Source organism: Aspergillus karnatakaensis (assembly GCF_047715665.1).
Source record: "Aspergillus karnatakaensis strain CBS 102800 unplaced genomic scaffold BJY04scaffold_38, whole genome shotgun sequence".
Classification (NCBI taxonomy): domain Eukaryota; kingdom Fungi; phylum Ascomycota; class Eurotiomycetes; order Eurotiales; family Aspergillaceae; genus Aspergillus; species Aspergillus karnatakaensis.
The window spans coordinates 124,757-146,557 of NW_027395750.1; the positions used below are offsets into that span (position 1 = coordinate 124,757).

General features: G+C 50.4%; 10 protein-coding genes across 10 annotated transcripts; 4 read left to right on the forward strand and 6 right to left on the reverse strand.

The window, feature by feature from the left end:
• Positions 1-100: 100 nt before the first annotated feature.
• BJY04DRAFT_94752 (uncharacterized protein) lies at positions 101-555 on the reverse strand. The gene has a single exon (XM_073721353.1). It carries the CDS (start codon positions 439-441, stop codon positions 208-210), a length of 234 nt encoding a protein of 77 aa, XP_073569177.1. The 5' UTR covers positions 442-555; the 3' UTR covers positions 101-207.
• On the reverse strand, positions 101-3,172 carry BJY04DRAFT_193789 (SH3 domain protein). The gene has a single exon (XM_073711959.1). It carries the CDS (start codon positions 2,741-2,743, stop codon positions 671-673), a length of 2,073 nt encoding a protein of 690 aa, XP_073569176.1. The 5' UTR covers positions 2,744-3,172; the 3' UTR covers positions 101-670.
• A 992-nt stretch (positions 3,173-4,164) lies between these two features.
• Positions 4,165-5,844, reverse strand: BJY04DRAFT_94766 (putative cell division protein kinase (Ctk1)). Its single transcript, XM_073721354.1, has 5 exons — positions 5,695-5,844; positions 5,541-5,643; positions 4,671-5,489; positions 4,453-4,608; positions 4,165-4,386 (listed from the first exon to the last, which is right to left on the reverse strand). Exons 1-5 carry the CDS (start codon positions 5,748-5,750, stop codon positions 4,357-4,359), a joined length of 1,164 nt encoding a protein of 387 aa, XP_073569178.1. The 5' UTR covers positions 5,751-5,844; the 3' UTR covers positions 4,165-4,356.
• A 337-nt stretch (positions 5,845-6,181) lies between these two features.
• On the forward strand, positions 6,182-9,247 carry BJY04DRAFT_208706 (uncharacterized protein; the record flags this gene model as incomplete). The annotated part of the gene is made up of 8 exons (XM_073714023.1): positions 6,182-6,217; positions 6,318-6,410; positions 6,479-6,564; positions 6,663-7,303; positions 7,371-7,750; positions 7,810-7,889; positions 7,943-8,048; positions 8,099-9,247. 8 exons carry the CDS (start codon positions 6,182-6,184, stop codon positions 9,245-9,247), a joined length of 2,571 nt encoding a protein of 856 aa, XP_073569179.1.
• Positions 9,248-12,666: 3,419 nt separating this feature from the next.
• BJY04DRAFT_193797 (50S ribosomal protein L30e-like protein) lies at positions 12,667-13,867 on the forward strand. The gene is made up of 2 exons (XM_073711960.1): positions 12,667-13,035; positions 13,208-13,867. The coding sequence occupies exons 1-2, from the start codon at positions 12,747-12,749 to the stop codon at positions 13,585-13,587; spliced, it is 669 nt and encodes a 222-aa protein (XP_073569180.1). The 5' UTR covers positions 12,667-12,746; the 3' UTR covers positions 13,588-13,867.
• Positions 13,868-14,075: 208 nt separating this feature from the next.
• Positions 14,076-14,997, reverse strand: BJY04DRAFT_193799 (uncharacterized protein). The gene has a single exon (XM_073711961.1). The coding sequence runs from the start codon at positions 14,945-14,947 to the stop codon at positions 14,162-14,164; it is 786 nt and encodes a 261-aa protein (XP_073569181.1). The 5' UTR covers positions 14,948-14,997; the 3' UTR covers positions 14,076-14,161.
• A 1,053-nt stretch (positions 14,998-16,050) lies between these two features.
• On the forward strand, positions 16,051-16,988 carry BJY04DRAFT_220220 (uncharacterized protein; the record flags this gene model as incomplete). The annotated part of the gene is made up of 2 exons (XM_073716809.1): positions 16,051-16,711; positions 16,825-16,988. 2 exons carry the CDS (start codon positions 16,051-16,053, stop codon positions 16,986-16,988), a joined length of 825 nt encoding a protein of 274 aa, XP_073569182.1.
• A 587-nt stretch (positions 16,989-17,575) lies between these two features.
• BJY04DRAFT_193800 (uncharacterized protein) lies at positions 17,576-18,779 on the reverse strand. The gene is made up of 2 exons (XM_073711962.1): positions 17,998-18,779; positions 17,576-17,941 (listed from the first exon to the last, which is right to left on the reverse strand). Exons 1-2 carry the CDS (start codon positions 18,109-18,111, stop codon positions 17,645-17,647), a joined length of 411 nt encoding a protein of 136 aa, XP_073569183.1. The 5' UTR covers positions 18,112-18,779; the 3' UTR covers positions 17,576-17,644.
• Positions 18,780-18,931: 152 nt separating this feature from the next.
• BJY04DRAFT_94812 (Ygr210 GTPase family protein) lies at positions 18,932-21,132 on the forward strand. Its single transcript, XM_073721355.1, has 11 exons — positions 18,932-19,032; positions 19,090-19,147; positions 19,211-19,220; positions 19,324-19,592; positions 19,667-19,760; positions 19,813-19,844; positions 19,895-20,106; positions 20,158-20,363; positions 20,412-20,591; positions 20,640-20,760; positions 20,809-21,132. Exons 1-11 carry the CDS (start codon positions 18,997-18,999, stop codon positions 20,833-20,835), a joined length of 1,245 nt encoding a protein of 414 aa, XP_073569184.1. The 5' UTR covers positions 18,932-18,996; the 3' UTR covers positions 20,836-21,132.
• On the reverse strand, positions 21,117-21,545 carry BJY04DRAFT_220223 (uncharacterized protein; the record flags this gene model as incomplete). Its single annotated transcript, XM_073716810.1, has 2 exons — positions 21,117-21,128; positions 21,186-21,545. 2 exons carry the CDS (start codon positions 21,543-21,545, stop codon positions 21,117-21,119), a joined length of 372 nt encoding a protein of 123 aa, XP_073569185.1.
• Between the last annotated feature and the right edge of the window lie 256 nt (positions 21,546-21,801).

Below are 21,801 nucleotides of genomic sequence, written 5' to 3' on the forward strand. Positions count from 1 at the left end.
TTAGATTCAGCATTATATATTCGGCCTCCGGATGATCAAACCTTGGAATAAAATCTCTACATAACCTTCAATTGCCTGCACTTAGAGTTTGGTTATAGTCCAAGATTCGTGATTCTCGATTCAGTGATTCCATTTGACCAGGTAATATGATACAGCAGCGCTCACGCAAGAAGTAACATCAGGTAATACAGGATTAGAACCACAAGCTCACCGAAGATCAGTATTCGCATTGTATAATGTATCAAGCCGATCAGCGAAAAGGAAGCCAGAATGAGTCTGAACATCAATATAAATTGTAATCTCATACGGGAAAATTTCTACAGATAACGCAGATAACGAAGATAAAGAGGAAGGGTATATCCCGTGGTTGGGCATATGCTCACACGTCTTTTCGACGAAAGTCAAAAGAGAAGAGACCAGAGGTAATTTGAAAGCCAACATTGCTGTTCGTCCGACAGTGAAGCATGGGATGGAACGTCAATGTTATAATTTATGGAAATCAGAGGAGAAAAGATCAAGTTGCTCAAGAACCATGATTGAATGGAGTGAAAGGAAGAAAGAAAAAAGTGGTAGAGAATCCTGGCGCCACCGATGCGCTATGCAGTTGAGGATTCTATTTGAGCCCGGAACCACTGATAATAGTCGATGGTACTCAACGCATGATCATAATTCAGGCATCCGGATACGGTGCGGGAGGTGGATTTGTGGGAATCGCAGGAAGTGCACCAGACGGCGGCGGGGTAGGAACAGCCAGAGGGCTGGGGCCAGGACCGGGAGAAGCTCGAGGGTTTTGCCCAATAGCGGCTCCGGTGCTGTTACTCCGTTGTCGCTGTTGAGCGGCGGGCATATCTGGCTTCTGCAAGCCTGGAGGGCCGTAAGGTCCGGGGCTCATTGAACGAGGCGGCGGTTGCCGAGGCCCGGGACCTGGAGAAAATGACCGTGGGACTTGTGGGAACTGAGCAGGAGACATTGGCCGCTGCTGCTGAGCATGAGGAGGCGGAGGGCCGTGTCCACCACGAGCAGGAGATATGGGGCGGGCTGGAGAGCCAGGTCGGCTAACATCCTGGGGGTAGAAGCGTTGAGGCTGCGGCATGCGGCCGGGCGGGCCGCCCATCATTGGAGAGCCTGGAGGCCCTGGCGGTCTAGGCGGCCCTCGAGGACCGGGACCAGGACCAGGACCAGGGCCGGCACCAGGAGGTCTAGCGCGAGGCTTGACTGGACGAGCCGATAGACATGAGCGAGGAACCACTCCTTGCTGTGAGCGATCAAGTCTGACACAAAGAGCCCAGCCATCGTCATACTCATGGAGAAGTCTGACAAGTTGGCCAGCGCGAAGTTCCAGCTCATCTTCCATGGAGGGAGCAAAGTCTAGCTGGACACGGTGAACATTTGTAGGACCAGGCGCACCACCAGGGACAGACGGCGAAGCGGCGCCACTGGCGCCTGAAGCTGAGTCAACGTAGTTGGAATTCGGGGCTGTGGGAGCCGGGATTGATGAGGCATCGGAATCCGCGCTTCCAGGGCGGCTAGGTGTGTCCTTCTCGACGGTTTGAGCAGCAACGCCAGCGGCGGCACCAGCAGCAACAGCGACGCTATTCACAGCAACAGCGGCCGTAGATGGCCCGGTGTCTGCGCCAGAAGAGATGGTGGTTGTTGGTGGACCAGCCGGTTCGGAAAGACCGAGGGGGCTACTAATACCGGACACTGGCGAGAGAATTTCTGCCTGATTGCCGGATGTAGAAGGACGCGTTACAGCAGATACTGGGGATGAAACCACTGCCTGGTTACCGAACGGATTGACTGGATCTCCAAACGGATCCCGGTTGCTGATACTAGACTGTGGGGTGTGCATCTGGGGGGTTTGAGGGGGAGAGTTTCCGGTAAGACTGCGCGAAACGCCAACCGCTGATCCACTGACTGCGGACACAGGCGTGACACCGCCTTGTATCGGTGTCAGGTCGGGAGCGAACTGCGTAACTGGGCGCACATTCAGTTGAGGGGGTTGGGTTTGAGCCATGGGCTGGGGAGTTGGTGCGGGTGCTTGGGGTTGAGGTGTGTTGTAGCCCCCATATGCCTTCTCATTTGGAGCACCACTTTCCTCAACTTCTGGAATCTGTTGCTGTTGCTGCTGCTTCTTCTTCTTCTTCCAGAAAAAGAATATCAAACCAGCAACAAGACCAACTGCGAGGATGACACCAATTGCGACTCCGGCCTTTGCACCTGCCGAAAGGCTTCCGGATTCGGACGCAGCAGAGACAGGGGAGTTAGAAGCCGTCGTGGTAGATTGGTCGGGAATGAGTGTCGAGGTCGAAATATCGTCGGAATTGGTGGCGCTGGTTGTGATTGTTGACAGCGTGGTTTGAGTGGATGTATGGTCCGTCGTAGTGTCAGTAGTGGTCGTCGTAACCTCGGTTGGCTCTACGGTCTTGGTGGTCGTCCGAGTTGGGCGCTCAGTAGTCGTCTCATCGTCGTCGTCGTCGTCGTCGTTATCCGCCGACTGCGTGCGAGTGTGTGTCGTCTCTGGTTCATCTTCTGTGCTGGATCGCGTTGGTCGCACAGGCTCACCCACTCCGACATTACCTGCAGTCTTTGTTGTCGCCGGCTCGTCATCCTGTCCCGCGGTCGAGTATCCATCTATAGGACCATCAAAAGTCGGCGCTGCCGTGACGTAGACCGTAACGCCCTGAGGATCACGTTCCTGAAGCTGGGCTTTGTGATCATGGTGACCATGTGCATGTACCATGATGACTAGATTTGTGGATAAGACCAAGTTCTCCGCCAACAGTCCGTCTGTCTGAACTAGTGTATTTGAACAAAAGACATGCGCCAGGCGAGTGTACTAGGTTGAGATGTGATTGCTCGAGGGTTGATGTCAAGAAGTAGCCGAAAGGTAAATCGAGAGTAAGCGAGGCTGGGGGGTATTCGCGAGTCTCTTCCGTAGCGTATCTCTGAAGCAATTGGGCGCGTTCGGAGGCTAAAAGTGCGCAAGCGCGTTAAGGAATGTGAGGTGCAGCAAAGGAAGGGAAAGTATGTGTATACTCGGTGACGGCTGGACGACAACCGAGGGGAGAAAAGAGTGACAATTGAGCTTCCAGGCCGCGAAGAATCAAAATAAGGAAGGAAAGAAAGAAAGGAAGAATCGCAGGGGCCCCGCGAATTGGGAAGAAGAAAGAGACGGGTGAGACTGGAAGAGGAGCAGAGTGAGGAGGAGGCGGTTTGAGTGTGAAGGACTCCTCCATCACAGGCCAGGCTCCCGGCCAGAACCTGTATTTACCAAAATTACCAGCCTTGAGCGACAAACGAAATGAACACTGAAGCTAAAAGCTCTGCAGTAGCCAATTGAAGCAGCAAATTTCCAGGGATGGCCGCACCAGAGCTAACCATCTGGGGTAACAACCATGCAGTTCCCACTCAATTCAGGGCCCGGTCAAACATGATTGGCAGGGAGATGATACGGTGCCTGGTATGGCGGCGGTAAATACGGACACGAAGGACTGTCAACATTGACTTTTCACGCACGAGGTCACCACAGCCCACTCAGCGTGGTGCAACCTGAGCTATATTCGACCAGTTGTCCTGAACGACAAAGAAGCACCTCTGATTTATCCATGCTTTTTTGTCCTCATCTCGCTTTCTGTCCCACTCTACCGTCAAAAGACGGTCCCTAAAAAGTCCTGAACCCTGAGTGTCATCCTCAGGGGTAGCCTACCAGGCTACCACCCGGATGAGAAATGCTGAACCGTGGCTCAGACATAAACAAGAAGATGAGAAAGACTCTGTCTTCTCTGATTCGCCTACGGAAGCCATGGCTCTGCCTAAAATAATAATACAGGTTCATAATTTGGTGAATGTGGTCTCTCCTCCGACCGTCCCGAGCGTACCTCGCTACCTGGTCCTCCTTCGCCTAAGAATAATAATAATCTCCAGACATCTCGGTTACGGTGATTACCGATCATTTCCCTCATCTACATAGTACGATCGCAATTCCATGCAGTCAGCCTTGCCCGACCCTCATGATGGCAATGTCGCCCCATCTTCCTACTCCATAGGGTCGACCTGAAACAGACCGTCAAAACTTGGCCCGTCTAGTCTGACTGCAACGGTCCGCTTGGAAACTGGACACTCAGCCATCGCTTCACTTGAGGTTCGGGGTGCGAAAAGGCTGAGACATTTCGTGATCATTGCAAACATCTGTGACGTATGGTGCACCGACAATTGGTTCGTTTTTTTGACGGAAACTTGGGGGACGATATGATTGAGAGGAGACCCCCAAACTGACCGCAACCTCCTTGGGAGGAGTCGCACTGTCCCGCTTCAGCTATATGATGGAGTGCGGGGTTGCTTTACTCTTAGGTCCTAAGCAGAGAAATAAGGGTGTCGCAGAGTCTACCATTCAGAAATTAGACTCGCACTTCGCTCTTTGGAAGCTCTTGAAACGCATGCAGCACGTACCTCGGTGGCCGACAGGCGCTGACTACTCTCATACAAGACCAACTTGCTCACAAGGTCACGGCTCTTTGAAGAGGACCCTTGCAGAATATCCTCCCACTGCTTAGCAGGGTACTTGTAAAACTCAATCTTCCCCCAGTCCGGGAGGTTCTTGGTCTCCTATTGCTCATCAATAAGGAACGTTTTTATCTCAAAGGGGAGAAGGGGAAGGTTTGGCTTACCGGCCAGCTTTGCTCATCTGGGGTGCCGAGGGTGGTAAAGATTGACTGAATAAGGGACAGGTCACTTCCGACAGGGCCAGCATCAAAGAGCTGCTTATGTCCGACAGTGACCGCCTCTGCGACTACACATCCAGCAGCCCAGAGATCAAGCGGTTGCCCATAGCCCTTGTATCCGAACAGTACTTCCGGCGGTCGATAACATGTCGTTCCGACGTCGGTGATCTTCTTATCAGCGGGTTCAGCGTCGATGCTCCCTTCTCTCCAGGCTATCCCGAAATCTGCTAGATACGCTGGCCCACTAGGGGAGTCAAGTAAGACATTTGAGGGTTTGATATCTCGATGTACAATTCCTGTCTTGTGGACAGCCTCTATCGCATTAAACATATCGCGTAGTATGGTCCGAGTGTTCGCCGCTGTTAGCATGCCTCGCCGGAGCATTGCTTCAAAATCATGCTTTTTGAAAGGGAATACGAGGATAAACCGTCCCTCGTCGAGTTTGAATGTCTCAAGTAGTGTTATGATGCGCCCACTGGCGGCCTCTCGTAATAGCTGAGCCTCACGCTGGGCGTGATGCGGTGCTTCCAGTAAATGAGGAACTGTGACTTTCAGCGCAACGAGGGTACCGCTCTCGGACTTGGATTTGTATATGGCAGAGTGAAGGCCATCAAAGTGATGAAGGCATGATTGGTAGTGACCAATTTTTATGCCAGAAGTCCAGTTTGGAGCCTCTGTATCGTCGTCTAGCTCACCTCCAGCTGTTTCCGAAACAGAAACCTCTGCTGCATCCACGGCCTCTTGACATATCTTGTCATACTCTTCCTATAAATGCTTAGTACAACAATGAGCTGAGATAGATATATCTGGACGGACCTTGGATGTAGCTCGTTCATAAGCCTCATTTTCCAGGGTTCTCGCTTGGGCCTGTGCTTCAGCAAACGCGGCGGATGATGACGCTCGCTGATAAGCAGATGTTCTGATGACAGGCATTAGTCTAAGCCATCACCATGCCTACAACAGCACTTACAGAGATTGGATGGTTCTCAGTCGATCTGTGAAGCCGAGAGTCTTCTTCCAATCCATGGCTGAAGTAAGAAACAGGTACTGGGTGCCAAGGACGGTTACGAGACTAGGTAGGTTTCTGCGGCGGAGCGTAAATTTTGGTAGGAGTCAACTTGCTATCAATTCAGCTCAAAGCAGCCTTCTCGGCAATGTTACGTTCCTCTACCTCGCATTTTCAGCAGTGTTGATGGCCATCAGTCAAGTAGAAGATGTTTGTAGGCCATGTGACACCGCCTTGCCTATTTGGGAACGCGGACCCTCTAGGGCGGCTGAGTCATTCCCCCGTACTGCTGGAGGATACTCCGTCGTCATCACCTCCAACTTGCAGCGGAAACATCAGCCTCGTCGACCCATTCGGTGCTTCCTCGATTCCCTGGCCTCTCTCGCTTTGCTGGTACTCTATTATGCGATTCCCCAATCGCCAATTCCCCTGCTGTGTCCTGTGAGAAACAATGGACCTCTCTCGGCAGGAGTACCCAGCGTTGCTGGTACGGTCGACCCAACCCCAACTCCCGGCCCTATCCGCTTTCCCCAGCCCACTCTGCGATTAATCGCATGCTATAGCAAGATTCTCACTATTCTATCTAGGCGTCTTTGCAACCCAACCAGGCCGCGACTGTGTTATCTGATCGTATTCGCGTCATCAACAAGGTCAATGCGGATATCGCAGATTGGCTGCAGGTACGTCCCTTTGATCCGCGGTCACTAATCGGGGTCGCACCGGGCTAACTTCAATGCCTTTACGACAGGAGCGTCGTCGCGTCGAAGAAGCCTATGCGCAAGGTCTAAGGAAACTCTCCCACCGGCCCCAATTGGACAATGCAGCTGCCTTGGGGTAAGGCTGACTATCCCTGCATCCCGCCCATACACGACAAAACCAGCGTGATACTCGAAGACAATGTGACTGATGATGAGTGCTATTTTCAATTACAGGATTTTTCAGATACCGTGGCAGCGCATTGTGAACTCCGTCGAGTCAGTGGCTACATCCCATGAGACTTTCGCGCAAAAAATCGAAGAGGACGTTGAGCGGCCTTTGAGGGAGTTCAATACGAAGAACAAGGACCTTGCATCTATGCCTGGAGTGCAAAATGACCTTACAACTCTAGCGAAGAACCTTGAAGCCTCGCAGAAGAAGGTAGAGAAGGCCAAGGAAAAGGGACCAAAGGGCGCGGATAAGTTAGCCAGTGCTGTGGCTGCCGCTCAGGAAGTGACTCAACAATGGGAGTCAAGAGCGCCATTCGTGTTTGAGCAACTTCAGGCAGCGGACGAAAGTCGACTCAACCACCTTCGAGATGTTTTGACACAACTAGAGACCCACGAGTCGGACCAGGTTGAGCGCAGCCGACAAGCTGCAGAAAGCTGTTTGAACGTTCTTTTGAATGTGGAGACTGCAGATGAAATCAAAACGTTTGCCGCAAAGATCAATGGGGGACGGCCAGTCGCGCCACTTCGGCAGCAAACATCACCTACCCCAGCAACACAGCCGCCCCTTCCACCCCCGCCACGCATCCAGGACGATGCTGCTAGCCAGCGCTCTGCGAACTCGGGCCGCACTAGACAACCACCTCCAGGTAGGTAAATCCGCTGCATTTATCTTGATTCGTGCAAGCAGACAGAATAATACTAAGCTCCATGTAGTTCCTGAATCTCGACATGGCACGGCTCTTGGTGGCTTAAGACGGCTGGGTACGGTTATGAACAGAAGAAAAAGCATAGCTCTCCCTTCTGGCAGCGCCTCATCGGAGAAGAAATATCGTAGTCCGTTCTCGTTCAAGCGAGGGGATTCGCGTGACATGCAGATACCAGAGGATTCTCAACCTGATCGTCCAGATACCGCTTTCACCAGACAGGATAGCTATGGAGAAATAGGTCATAGCCGAAGTGAATCCCACGAGCTGGAAGGGCACGATCGCATCTCCTCGAGTCCACCGCCTCAATCATCACCCGAGAACGTCAACGGATTTGCGTCTCAGGAGATTTCCACTGGGGCGGCGCCCGCGAGCATGAGCACAAATGAAGTAAGCCCCTTACACCGAGTCATCATCAAATCGTAGAAAGGTCTAATGTTTCAATGTAGCCACGGGTTGACGTAGAGGGCTTCTCGCAACGGCCGCAGACTATAGATGAAATCACTCTGGCTCAACGAGAAGCCGCTGGGTGAGTGGCGCCGAAGCGTTTCGGAGATAACATGGAACTAATGATAACTATAGCCAAGAGGATTCTGGAATAAATATCACGATCAGGGACCAACCAATCCCAGAAGATGAGAACCAGGCCAAACAGGCGCTTGATGATACGGCTAATCAGCTGAGACTAGTAAGTGCCTTTCCAATAGGTGCAGTAATGTGTCGCTGAGATCTTTTTAGCAAGCGCAACAGAGCGGTATCAGGCGAAACGCCGGCACCATCCGAGGGCGGCGCGACGTTCGCAACACTGTTTTCATCCCTACCACTCCCACGCAAGGTAGTACTGTACCCGGCTTGGGAGCGTTGACTCAAGAACCCTCTGAGCCAACTTCGCCAATTTCTCCAGGCAAGCATGTGGCTTCGCTTAGCAACGTTACCGATGATCATGCAATGTCGGACACTACATCAATTCGCTCGTCGCACACTTTACATAGCATCTCAGGCCCTGTCGCACACCCCGAGCTCCATGAACTGGGACTGAATGCATCTGTTATCGAGACGGTTAACGCTTGGTTTTCGGAAGGGGCAGTGACAAAATCGTTTGTCGTTGGCGAGCTCGCCTTGGCGTTCAATGCTGCCTCCGAGGCTTCCTCAGACAAGATTCGGGTTCGTCTGAATAACTTCCAAGTTCTGGAAAAGGTGGCATCAAACCCACATTTTATCCGTGAGGCAAAAGATCAGGATCAATCGGATGACAAGAGGGGCGAATACGACGTCGTACTTGCCAGCATCACACGCCCTGCACCAACTGTGGCTTTTAAATATCAGGTACACATCAATCCGGATGATACATCCACCTTTTGCCCGGTCATCTTCAAACCAGCATGGAACCTCGAAGAGTTTCAAGCTAGCGTGATTATCTTCTACTCTTTGAACCCCTCTTATGCATCCTCCACGTCATCGGAATCCATCACCTTGACGAACTTGGTTCTTACTGTCAACCTGGGTACTTCTCCACAAGAAGACCGCGAGGTTGCTCATGCCACCAGCGCTGTTATGTACCCTAATACTGGGGCTGCCTTCCGTCGAAAACAGTCAGCAGTGACGTGGAAAATTCCCGAATTTGTGGTAAACAACGGATCCGACGGAAAACTGCTTGTTCGCTTCTCAACAACGAATAGCTGGCCGCAAAAAGGAAAGGTTGAGGCGAAGTTCGAGGTCCGCACGGCAAACGCCGGGTCTCGTCTTGGGATTAGCGCTGCTTCCAAACCAGGTGATGGTGTGAGGACAGGAACCGACCCGTTCGCCGACGAAGAGGTCAACCAAGCCTCCTGGAAGGACGTCCCAACGATACGTAAGCTGGCTGTAGGGAAGTACGTTTCTTCCTAAGCCCTATTCTCACGAACCTTTGTTTTCAGCGGCAATACCTCCATCGCGAAGATTTTTCAGCCTGTTCATGAACCATATCGAGACTCCTTAAAAGCGCGGTTGTACAATCGTTAGCACCTGCCAAGTGCCATGGGCTTCCCGGTGTTCCAGGTACATACTAAAACCAGCCTTGTACGAACAGTTCTACGGCCTGCACTCGTCTTCCTCCTACCTTCTGCCACATAACATTTCTTCTTCCCTTTTTTTTTGATTTTCTACGAATGCAGTGCTGAGTATCTCTTGCGTTGCTCATCCTTCATCTACGTCCCATAGCATCTTATTTTCTCCTTCTGTGTCTGTGTCTGTTCTGCTATCATTCTTGGCTCGATTTTGTCTCTATACTCGCTCTCCTCCTTAGTATGTTACCAGCATACAGCAAGTACTGTGAATAATGGCCTGTAAATAGCTTGTGATGTATGTCTGTTCTGTTGGTAATCTGCATTATATCCTGAAGCTTTCATCATACATATAACAAATATTCTAGACAAAGAGTAATGAGGAAAGATCATTCCCCGACCGATGATGCTATCTGCCGTGAAGAGGTATTATGTGTTAAGCTGTAGCTCTAGTGTAGATAGTAAAAGGGTTATATAGCCCGGGATATCATTTCAGCTTGCATAGAAAAGTGCGGTGTAACCTGGCCTGATCTAACAATTCGACAAGCTAGACACTGACAGATGCAGAAGGAAAGAGAGAAAAAAACAAATGAGCAACGACAAGTTACATCCTCGCTGCCCTTGTGGTCTTTTCATAGAAGTCTAGCGTCATCGCAGCCAAAAAGCAAGGAATATCCTTCCTCTCCTCGACCCAAAACCTTATTAGCGGCTTGATCTCCAGCGCAAACATGCTGTTCGGTCCGCCGGAGATCTTCATCGTACCGTTCTCGCCATCAAAGATGATGGAGTTTTCCTCGCCGTTGCCCATACTTCCAGGACCTCTGGAATCAGACCCGGCGCTGTCTTCGCCGTGTCGGTACGCAGAAGAGAGGTGGAACATGGACGTTACGCGGACGCGACCATTAGGCATGAAATCGAGCTTGTAGCCGAGCAAGGATGCGACGGCTTCGCGGAACTCGGACGATTTGGCGGTCCAGATTTCCTTGAGACGGCGCATGCGTTTTTCCTTGTCTGCGACGACGCGTTCCATGTCCTGCATTTCAAGTTTCAGGCTCTCGAGGGTAGTGGTGGGTACGAGTTTGGTGGTTTGGTGCTCGCCGCGGAGTTGAGCGAGTAGGTCACGGTTTTCCGCCTTGAGGGTGGTAATCGTAGAAAGCTTGAGGTTCTCCGCTTGCGTGGTGGGGTTATTGCGGAGTTCGAGAATGCGGGTGCGTGATTTAGCTTTGAGGGATCTGAGTTGAGACTTTGTAGCATCGAATTCTCTGCGTAGGAGGGTCATGGCTTGTTCAGATTTGGAGAGGGATTCTTGGAGTTTGCGGTTCTTGCGAGAGAGGACGGAGAGGCGTTCGCTTTCAGGTTCGCTTTCTGCAGGAGAGAGCGGGCGTTTTACGCCTCTGGGCTGCGTGATGTCGTCTTGTTGAGAGGATTCACGCTTGGAGAGTTCTTCGTGGGCTTTTGCTAGTTCCTGCCGGTACTCGTCGATCATCTTCTCGAGGTTGGCAATCTGCTCAGCCTTTTGGGCGTCAAATTGGCCTTGCTCTGCATTCATAGTCTCTTCTTCAGTGTCAAAGGTCTTGAGCTGGGCGCGGAGATATTCAACTTCCTTTTGCGCAAGTACTCGCTGCCGCTCAAGTCGAGCCCTAGCACGAGTCTCCGCCGCGGGTCCTCCAGCCGCCGTTCCAGCAGCGCGCAGCTTCTCCATTTCCTGTTTCAAGTTGGTTCGTTCAATTTCCAAGCTTTTGATCAGCTCATCCTTCTCTAAAAACTGTGCCTCGATAGTTCCAAGCTTGTCAATGGCACTAGCTTTCTCGATCTGCTCCTTCAACAAGGCGCGAACGACAGCTTCCGGTGAATCATACTCGGATGACTGATCGTTGTCCTGTAACAGACTTGTCCAGGATTGTCGTTCGTCTTCGAGAACCTGCTTTTGGATCTGAACAGTTCCCAACTCGGCCTCCACACCCTTCATAAGCTGTAGTTGGTTCTCCAATGACTTCTTCTGCTCCTCTACTACTTCCACATTGCGCTGCACCTTCCGGAGGTGCCGCAGCTCTGCGCTTTGTTCCCTGTTTGTAGTTTCCAGAGTCCTGATGTGGCTTACTTGGTCGGAAAGCTCCCTTTTGAGAACGACTAACGTTTCAGCATCATTCCCTTCTGCCTTGAGCCGAATATTCTCCGATTCCAAGTTTGCGATATCCGACTCTCGCTCACGTAGCTTGTCTTGTGCTGCTTGCGCTTCATTCTTTGCGTTTTCTAGGTCCCTATGTAAATCCTCGAGCGTCTTCTGGAGAGATGAACGGACGGTTTCCAGCTCGCTGATCTGATATTTCGACTGTCTTTCCTGGTCAAGGGCTTGAGCCTGACTATCCTCTATTTCTTCCTTCAAACTCTGGTTTTGGTCCTGAAGACTGCGGACCTTCCGCTCGAGATCGACTTTGGCATTCAGTCCGTTCTCCTGCGCCTCTCGTAACTCCTTTGCAAGAGCCTCTGTTTTATGATTGGCACGGTTACTAGCCGATTCAGCGGCCTAGAATATTAGGCCTGGTACTGTATTTAGTAGATTGACGGATTGCCTCACCTGCGCTTTGCGGAAATCGGCGTCCGCTTTCAATTGAAGTTCTCGAAGTTCCTTCTCATGATGTAGGACCGCCAAATCACGTTCTTGTTTAAAGTTCTCCAGCTCATATCGTAACGTATTGACCTGCACTCGTAGTTCATCTTTCTCCGGGTCTATATGACAACAGGTTAGCTTCGGCCAACGCGCACCGGGCAAGCAATTGTCACTCACCGTGTTTCGGGGGAGCGGTAGATCGAACGGAGTGTCGCAAAACGCTCGGCGCGGGAGGAATCGCCAAAGGAGAGCTGTCCCTAATCGGAGAGCCGAAAGACAGCACCGAATTCCTCCTTGAACTCATCTGGAGGTGATTAGCTCCGCGTTAGAAGTCTTCTGCTGTCGCAACATACAATTGCTGACTGGTAGCTCACGAGCTATTCAGCGTCTCGATCGCTTCGCTAAGCAAATCGGACCTGTTTCATCGAGACCCAAGAGGTTTCCGAGTAGCCGCAGTAAATAGAAGAAGAGAAATTAAGAATGCAGCACTGGAAGAACGACAGCGACTTCATTGTTTTTGGCCAAGCAACTCCCGATTCAGAACCGGCTGAGTCATCAAATCACCGCCCACAAGAGCTTGAGCACCCAAAAAGGCTAGCGCCAAAATTTTGAAATAATTTTGAATTTTGTTCTACTAACAGCTCCCTCCCCCAGAGACCACGCCCATTGCGCCAACTTCATTCACTACATTAAACACACGGACCCGGGTTTTTGAGTACCAAAATCAGCGACAATGGCCAAGGACAAGTCTGAGAAAAAGGAGAAGCACGAGAAGAAGGAGAAGCGGTCGGAGAAGGACGGCGTTCACAAGAGCAAGAAGGACAAGAAGGAAAAGAAGGACAAGACTGCCCTTACCGATGCTGTCTTGAAGGGACTTGAGGCTGAAGCCCCTGCTGCCGCTAATGGTGCCGTTACGACCGTCCACGAAGCTGAGGTCCGCCCCGTCGGTGCCCTCGTGCCATTTGCCAAACCGCTGCTCGAGGACAAGCAGGCCAAGAAGGCCTTGAAGAGCGTGAAGAAGGGTAAGAATACTCCGGAAATTTTTTCCACGGGCTTTTCGAGCTCCCAATCCCAGTTCGCTGTGCTGTTCAATTGGTGCTAGCTATTTTGAAAGTCTTATCTCGGGACTCTCTTAACCCTATACCACGCAAATTACCTCAACATGTCTTACAGTATGCTAACTTCAAACTGTAGCTGCCGTCAACAAGTGCCTCAAGCGTGGTGTCAAGGAAGTCGTCAAGGCCCTCCGAAAGTCTCCTATCCCCGCCCCTAACGAAACCGTCTCTATTCCCAACGGAGTTGTCATCCTCGCCGCGGATATTTCACCAATGGACGTCATCTCTCACATTCCTGTTCTTTGCGAAGACCACGGCATTCCCTACATCTTCGTCACATCCCGCGCCGAGCTCGGTAATGCTGCTGCTACCAAGCGTCCCACAAGTGTCACAATGGTTGTCCCCAAGTCCGCCGCCAAGAGCAAGAAGATTGCCGACGAAGACGACGAGGACTTCAGCAAGGTTTTCGAGGAATTGGCCAAGCTCGCCCAGAAGGAACTCACACAGGTGAACCTATAAGAAGTCAGCTAGACGTCTGGCTGGGGTCATTTCTTTCCATTTTTCCTTTTGCTATCTTTAATTTATACGGCTATTTATGCGTCTACCATCTTCCACGACTGTACAGTTCCGCTTTGTTTGATAAGGCAGCGCACGCATGTCTTTGGGGTCTGGCCTTCGGACGTGTTCTTCTGGGTTGATCGTTTATGATTGTCTGCTTGCAAAATCCGGCGTTTTGAATTGGTGTATGAAAAGGCAGGAAGTATCAAAATATAACACGGCATGATGCTGATTGATTACACTTTCTTGTGAACAATTAACATCTATCAATGCAGATCGTAGCTTGACTAGCCGGGAGCGAAGTAACTATGGTGTCTCAAAACGAGCCAACACTTAATCACCTGGCGTTCTCTATGGGGTGCGTTCAAGGAATTATGCAATACCACTCCGGTAGACGCGAATGTCTACGATTGATCTTACTACGTTGGGAGAGTAACGGAGAGGTCAAGTAAGACTCAATCATCAAGACTGTTTTGCTAGCATCAATCATCTAATATACATATCATAGCATTGTTCATCAAGAACATTCATGAGATTAAGCACGCTGATCAGCGTTCAAAGGGGTAAACCAAGTCCCGTCACCAGTGCCCTTCTGTGCCGGCGCCGCAGCAGCAGCAACAGTCTCGGCCTCCCGACGCTGGAACTTCTGCTCAGCAAGACGGCCGGGATCCTGGTCAGATCCAATCTCCGAGTTGAAGCTAGCGTTGTACTTGGAGTCGCTAGGGAAGTCGCCCTGGTTTGCGTTCGAGTCGGTTTTGCCCTGGCCAGCAGCGGCAGAGTAGGTTTGAGACTTCTGTGCAGCGGTGGCACTGCGGGTTTGGTAGCCGCTTCCGCTGGCAGGAGTCTTGCTAGCACCGCTAGACTTGGACTGGGGCTGGGACTGGTTCTGCGAGGAAAGCTTCTCAGAAGCAGGGTACTCGTGCTGGCCAGTGATACCTAGATCCTTTTTGGCTGCTGTTGAGCCGCCGACGTATCCAGTTTCGGGGATATGTGCGCCGGGGTAATCAGCCTGTCCGCCTAGAGCATCGGGGTACTTCTTCTCGGACTCGAGGTTCTGGCGGTCCCGGGCGGAGGCAGTAGATGGGAGCTCGCGGGCTGCAGATGTGTCGCTTGTGTTTGTGGTGGTGGATTTGCTGGAGACGCCGAGGGGTTGGGCGCCACGGTTCTCAGAGTAGGCGCCGCCGGAATTGGCGGACTCGGCGGCGAGAGAGTCCTTCACGACGGGGCCGGAGGGCTCGCTGATGGGGTTGTTCGCGAGGGGGTCGCTGGTGTTCTTAACACCGCGCTGACCGGAGGGGATGGGTTGTCCTTGAAGATCCATTGTGTTGTGATATGGTTATGGAGTTCTAAGTGAGGTAGAAGTAATTGCTTTGAGTATAATGATAGAATTCGATCCGAGCGCACGGTAGCAGATCTATATAGCATTGCTCGCTCGATCAGAAACCCTACGTGATGTCATGCTGACGGGCCAAGTAGGGTTACCAACTCAAGGAGCAACGAACTACAGCCCTGGAGGTACGTCAATAAGGCCCTGAAAGAGCTTTCGAGACACAACGCGATGGAGTCTAGCCAGAAGGACTCTATGGAGCAGGGAGTCTGTGGGTAAGGATCGTGCGTATGATCTAATGGTGCGGCGAGATAGGCATATTTGACGTCACGCTGCAACTCTCACGCAACCACCTCCATGCTGGGGTGATAAAATGTGTAAGCATAGAGAGCTTTTGCGGACCGTCTCATCCAATTGGAGCACATTACTCCGTGAACAGCTTGCAGTGTGATTGTTACTTGGTCCGAAGGACATGTCGGAGCATGTTTGCCGACTATAATACTGGAAATGCCAGCACAAGGCAACCTCGTTATGAGCACTAGTAATAGTAGTCAAAGTAGTATCGTGTTTATAAGACATAGCTTTGATTTTGATCTTACCGCTTCGAGTTTAAAATTATAGCCCTGGTTGTTCTTACAACTGGATATGTCTTCCGAGTGCAAGGAAACTTTTGGTCTCTAGGCTGATTTGCTTGTTTAGCAAAGCAGAGCTCAAGGCAGACAGTTCGTTAAGACAAAATGAGCTGGGATATTCCAATTCGATTGTTGGTTTTGTTCATCTACCACATATTATGAGTGCCATAACCGTATGTATATAGCAATGTATATCTGCCCTCTGCATCCCGCACACTGAACCCACAACAACTCCAAGCTCAGCAATGGGCACTGCAAGGAGCATACCTCGTGCTCAACACTCTGAGATCTAATTAGTGATCAATAATAAACCAAGGTGATTTAGACAAGAACAGGTATAAACTAATGTGATCACGAGTCTTGGGTGTTTTTGCTCCCGCTCAAAATGATCGCACCTTCACGCACATCACCACTACAATGCTTTTATCAGACTCATTTCATCTGAATCATTGAATGCTCATCAGTATGGATTCAAAAGTGACAGCAGTGAAAGCAGTGCCAGCAACGGATTCGAAAACCCCAGTGGTTACAGGATCTAAATTGCCGGAACCTGCAACAGCTGCGGCAGCTACACTCTCTCCAAGAGCATCAACCGCCCTTGCACATGTCCTCGCAGCACTCAACATCGAACCTGGAGCCAAACATCCCGAGATTTGCGCTGTTCAAGCTTGGGACCTCGGGAGGCCCATACCCCTAAGTGATGCGATTCCTATGTTCTACGATGCCTCGACGGCGGAATACTTCCTCTTCACAGACAAAGGCGCCTTGGTCATCTATAAAACACCACGGTTCGAGATCACCAAGAAGCGGGCTCGACAGATCGTGTCTGTATTTCCAGACAGCAGTAATGCCGTTGATGTTATTGGGAGAGAGTTCAATTTCCCCAAATCGAATAATCCCTTACTACCAGACCGTGTTATCGTATGGCACGCCGTGCACGACTCAATCATCGTGAAGCGGAATTCAAGGCCAACGGGACTCTTCGAGTTTGCTTTTGACAAAACATTTTGGTGGCTTTCTCATCAAGGTGGAATAAGTACGGGTCTATTTCCAAAGGTTTCCTTGCAGTATGTTCGGCCGACGTTTGACCATATTGTCCCGCATATCTGCTCAGGGTTGCATCAATGTATGTCTCCTGTCTTCTCTTACGGTTATGTGCTCTCCAAAGTATTTCTAATAACTTTACAATTACTGGTGGAGACAACGTTTTCTACTGTCCAAGCTGCACAAGCTATCTAGTCCCCAAAGAATTAACCGTTGACGTCGCAACAAACGGCTACAGATTCATATGCGCTCCCCCCAAGGTGGTCGGACGAGTCACACTTGCTTCAACAACAGCGCAACAGCGCAACAGCGCAACAGCTTTTATCACAGTGTTTGGACCCGACGACAAACGAATTTAGCACTGAGCGCGCATACCCTCTGTTTGCTCAATGTTTCAACATGATTGCTATTACATCCATCCCTGTGCCAGTGGACGTCATGGTTCTGAATTTGATGCGTGACAATCTTTTTGTGGATATTCGACAGCAAGAGTCGCAGTCAGATCTAGGGCAGAGGTTGAATTGGCTAACGTTCTTTAATATATCAAACCGGACATTGTTAATGATGAAGGTGGTGGGAATGCGGCGGCTGGAGTAGGATTGGCTGGCTGGGGTAGGAGGGGAGAACCTAAAAGGTTCCAAATGAGGTGTACAGACACTATAGGTGAGTGGTACAGGCGGTTGGTATATTCTTCATTGCGCGTCCTTCAATATTTTACCGGACGGTCAGAAGCAGTGGCTAGCAAAGTTAACTATTCGAATATCGGGATATTAAACCTTGTCAAGCAATTTTTGTCTAGAGAAGGTGTCACTAATTCACAGTCAGGTATTATGCTTGATCAAAATAGAAATTAGCATTGCATACACATATATGTACGCTGTATCCCATTCCGTACTACATATATCTTATTGAGCATAAGCCTACGGGATATCAAATGAAAATGAAACAGAGATGGCAGTTTCAAGTTTGGATCGTAACGCTTAATCATTGCTAATGTACATGCATCATAAGATTTTTACCGGGCGCGAGCATCGGTGGGCAAGTCTCCACGGCCAACATCGCTTGTTGGCTGTGTGTTCCTGTGTGTCTCCTCACCGATCTCACGGGCACTGCTTGAGGCTGTGGCAGGGCCCCTCAGAGCGGAGTCGTTGTCGCCTGAGATAGGGCCTTCGACGCCGCCGGAGCCAACGTTGACAGCGCGCTGGTCGGCAGAGTTCCAGTCACTGGCGACAGGGGGCTGGTCTGGGAGAGGTAGGTTGGCCTTGACGTTCTCGATCTGAGACTTCTTGTCCGTGTTCTGGTCGATGATTGACTGGTTGTTCGTTAGCTAAGGCCCAGTGCTAGTAGCATCGATTCGGAGAACGGTACCTTCATAGCAGAGACATTGGAGTCCTTAGGGGTGTTTCCCTGGTTTGCGTGGGAAGTGTGAGACTCAGGCTTGCGGAGGTCCTGGCTGGTGGTGTGGAAGGTGGCGTCAGACATGATGATGGTATTGAGTGTTTGTGTGTGAGGATTGAAAAGTGTGGTATAGCGTGTGAAGGTTTGTTTTTGAGATAGAGATTGATGATATTAGTGATTCTGTGAAGATGAGAAGGGGAAGTCGTCGACTCAAACTTATATGCTGGGAGCTTGTCTGGCATGGAGTGACATTAATCATTATGACGTTATGACAGTCTTGGGAACCAGGTCGGCGACAAGGCAGTGGTGGACCATAGTCTCCAGAACACGCAAATCATTCGAAAACAGAATATTCTCATATCATTTTCCCTGGGTTACAGCCATGCAAACCAAGTGCATCCAGTGTTGCAGTAACTTGTGGCAATACGTCACTCAGGGTGCTGAGCTGGGTTTCTTCCAAGATGCCCATCACCATTTCGACACCAGGGGTACGGTTGTCTCGTAGACTGTTCCGAGTTAGCCTTCCAGCCCCGCAATTTCTCTCTAGCGATATCATCGATGATCGATCTCATGAAGTTCTAGTTGTCCCTGGCGGAGACGACTAGATCCAGCCAAGTTAGAGCGAGCCACGCGCATAGTGGTTGCCAAGACAGTTGTAGGTACTCTAAACAAGGCTTATGTCCATCTAAGCATTAGTACAGAGTGAGTGGGATGGGCAGCAATATACCGCATTTCGTAAAGAGAGATCAATTAGAGTTGGTAACTTCTATCGCGCGACACGTTAATTAAGCTTGAGGATAGAGCCGCGGCCGGAGCGCGGCATACACACCGCCTCCTCTATCAAAGCGGCAGAATCTGACTCTTCCCCGCTGCACACAATTTCTGGCAGTACTTTGTCTGAATCCATTGGTGCTTTTCTAATTGCGAATTATTGCTTTTTGCGGACTAGAACCTACATATTCTACTAAGATGCCACGAGATCCGCTAATTGGTCTGGTTGGGAAGGTCTGTTTCTGCCTTGTATTCGAGAAGCAACCCCGCTAATCGAGCTGCGGGCTACAGCCATCCAGCGGAAAATCAACGACCCTGAACAGTTTGACTGATGCTACTTCAAAAGTCGGTATGTTGCGGTGGGATGGGGACTCGTACCCGTGGCTTGACTGACCAATAACTTTGTTCTCAGGAAACTTTCCGTGAGTCCTGCCTCTTATCCGTTATTCCTTTGCTGCGCCGCCCTCATTCCAATAAAACACCCGAAAGCCTTCTCTACGTTCTACTCTGATCTTCTGAGTACAGATTTACGACCATCGATCCACAGCGCGCAATTGGCTACCTTCAAATAGAATGCGCCTGCCAACGATTCGGGGTCTCGGATAAATGCAAGCCAAATTACGGTGGTTGCACGGATGGGAAGCGCTCCGTTCCGATTGAGCTGCTAGACGTTGCAGGTCTTGTTCCAGGAGCGCATCAAGGGCGAGGGTTGGGAAACAAATTTCTGGATGACTTACGTCAAGCCGACGCATTAATACACGTCGTTGACGTTAGTGGTACAACAGATGCAGAAGGTCCGTCATGCGAACTCCAAAATTTGCGCCCGTTTATGATCGACGTGAAGTACTGACGAACTTGATCACTATAGGGAAAGCTACACGAGGCTATGATCCGTCCCAAGATATTGAATGGCTGAGGTCAGAAATTGTGCGATGGGTGTTAGGAAACCTGATGCAAAAATGGTACAGTGCTGGCTACCCATGCGGCTATGGGTCTAGTCACTGATTTGTCTAGGGGATCCATTAGACGAAGGCATATGGCGATTAGTGAGTGGGCGCTACGTCAGCCCTATACAAGGTGACTGACTGGACTTTAGAGGCGACTGCGGTGGAGACGCTACAAACGCAATTTTCTGGATATGGCAGCACACCGTCAACCGTTGCGCGATGTTTGGACCGAATAGGGCTGAAGCAACCTCTCGAGGAATGGTCGGATGATACTGTTGAGAAAGTCGTGCAGGCTTTCATCGATGAGAAGTTCCCCACGGTCTTCGCTCTCAATAAAATTGATCATCCTGATGCCGACAAGGTGGGTTTGTTTATCTTTTTCTCTTCGTGAACGCTGACCTAAATTCCTCAGAACATCAGCAAGATTGCGAAAATGCAGGATCCGCAAAGCATCGTTCTCTGCTCTGCCATATCCGAAGTCTTCCTTCGAAGACTTGCCAAGCAAGGCTATATAAGGTATACAGAAGGAAGTGAATTCGTGGATACGAGAGAGGACCTCATCGCGGATGGAGACCCGGACGGAGGTGGCTTAAAGGAAATGGACGAGAAATTGACGACGTATGCACTTCATGCCTCGGTCGAAGAGCGCAGCTAACTCCAACCCAGACGTGTGGAAAATTTGAAGGACATGGTTCTCTACCGCTTCGGATCAACTGGTGTGGTACAGTGTCTCTCGCGAGCTGCTGAAATTCTAGGCCTTGTACCGGTCTTCCCCGTGAGGAACCTGCACACGTTCTCTTCCGGAGCCGGGACTGCCGCGTTCCGTGACTGTGTCCTAGTCAAAAAGTAGGTGTCTGGTTTTTCCGTCGAGATCATCATTAACCCTTGCATTAGGAATAGTACAGTCGGTGATGTCGCGCGGAAAATCATGGGCGACATCCCTATATCATATATTGAAGGCCCCGGAGGAGTCAGGGTATCGGAGGACGAGGTTGTGGCAGTCGGGAAACACGATGTAAGTTACTCAATCATCATATTGATTTGGTGGCTGATAGGTCTATAGGTTCTCTCATTCAAACCTGGACGGTAAGGCTCTATACCGTCAATGTGATTATGAACCTCAATGCATAGAGAACTACTAGACCACGGCTTTTGTTTTCAAGCGCCTATAATCTATGCGGACTTTTCATTCACAAAAATAAGGACCCAATTGATTGTGATTGTCTCGATTACGCTTTTCATCTTTCGATTCGCTTGGCATTCACGAGACAACAAACATCTTATACACAAGAAATCGATGAAAATGCAACTCTAGCTTCACAACATTAAAAATAACACAGCAAGGTAAAGACAAGCCCAGCGAAATTCCGATCAGACTCCCTTCTACAACAATTATCAGCATACCACAACAATAAACACATATCATGGGGACAAACTAACCTGCGCCCTCTCATCGTTCATTCCCAGGACCGGCTCCGGCGCCTTCGGGTGCTCCTTCTTCACCTCCCTCTCATTCTTGCGTCCTCCCCGCTCCGTCGCAGCATCAGACGTTCCGGTCCCGCCAACTCCGTAGTTCTTCTCCCTATCTCCCTTTGTCCGTTCGGACGCTATCGTTTGCGGATCTGTATTGTCTCTTTCCCCCCGCTGTCGATGGGTAGCGTGCTTTTCTCCTGAGGAGCCCTTCCAGTCTTTCGTGATACCGCTGTTAAGCCGAGCTTGAATTACTGGGGTGCATCTTGTTGTGATGATAGGGCGAGTAGTGTAGATTGAAGTTGAGGTGAGGATACGGCTGCGAGACATGGCGAATAGTTTTGTAGTCTTGGTAGAATAGTGTTTTGAATCTCAATATAGTTTGGGAAAAGCAAACAATTGTACATGATCTAGAATCTACGGGCAGTCATCGAGACTTTATTAAGTTACTTTATTCCTGTTCTGATTGAGGGATTGGCTGAAGTATATATGACGTCTACGTGATGACTGGGCCTGGGCCTGCTTGTCATTGCCCCAGAATGGCGGGGAGGCTAGGGCTTAGGGTTGGGCTTCTTTATCGATAAGC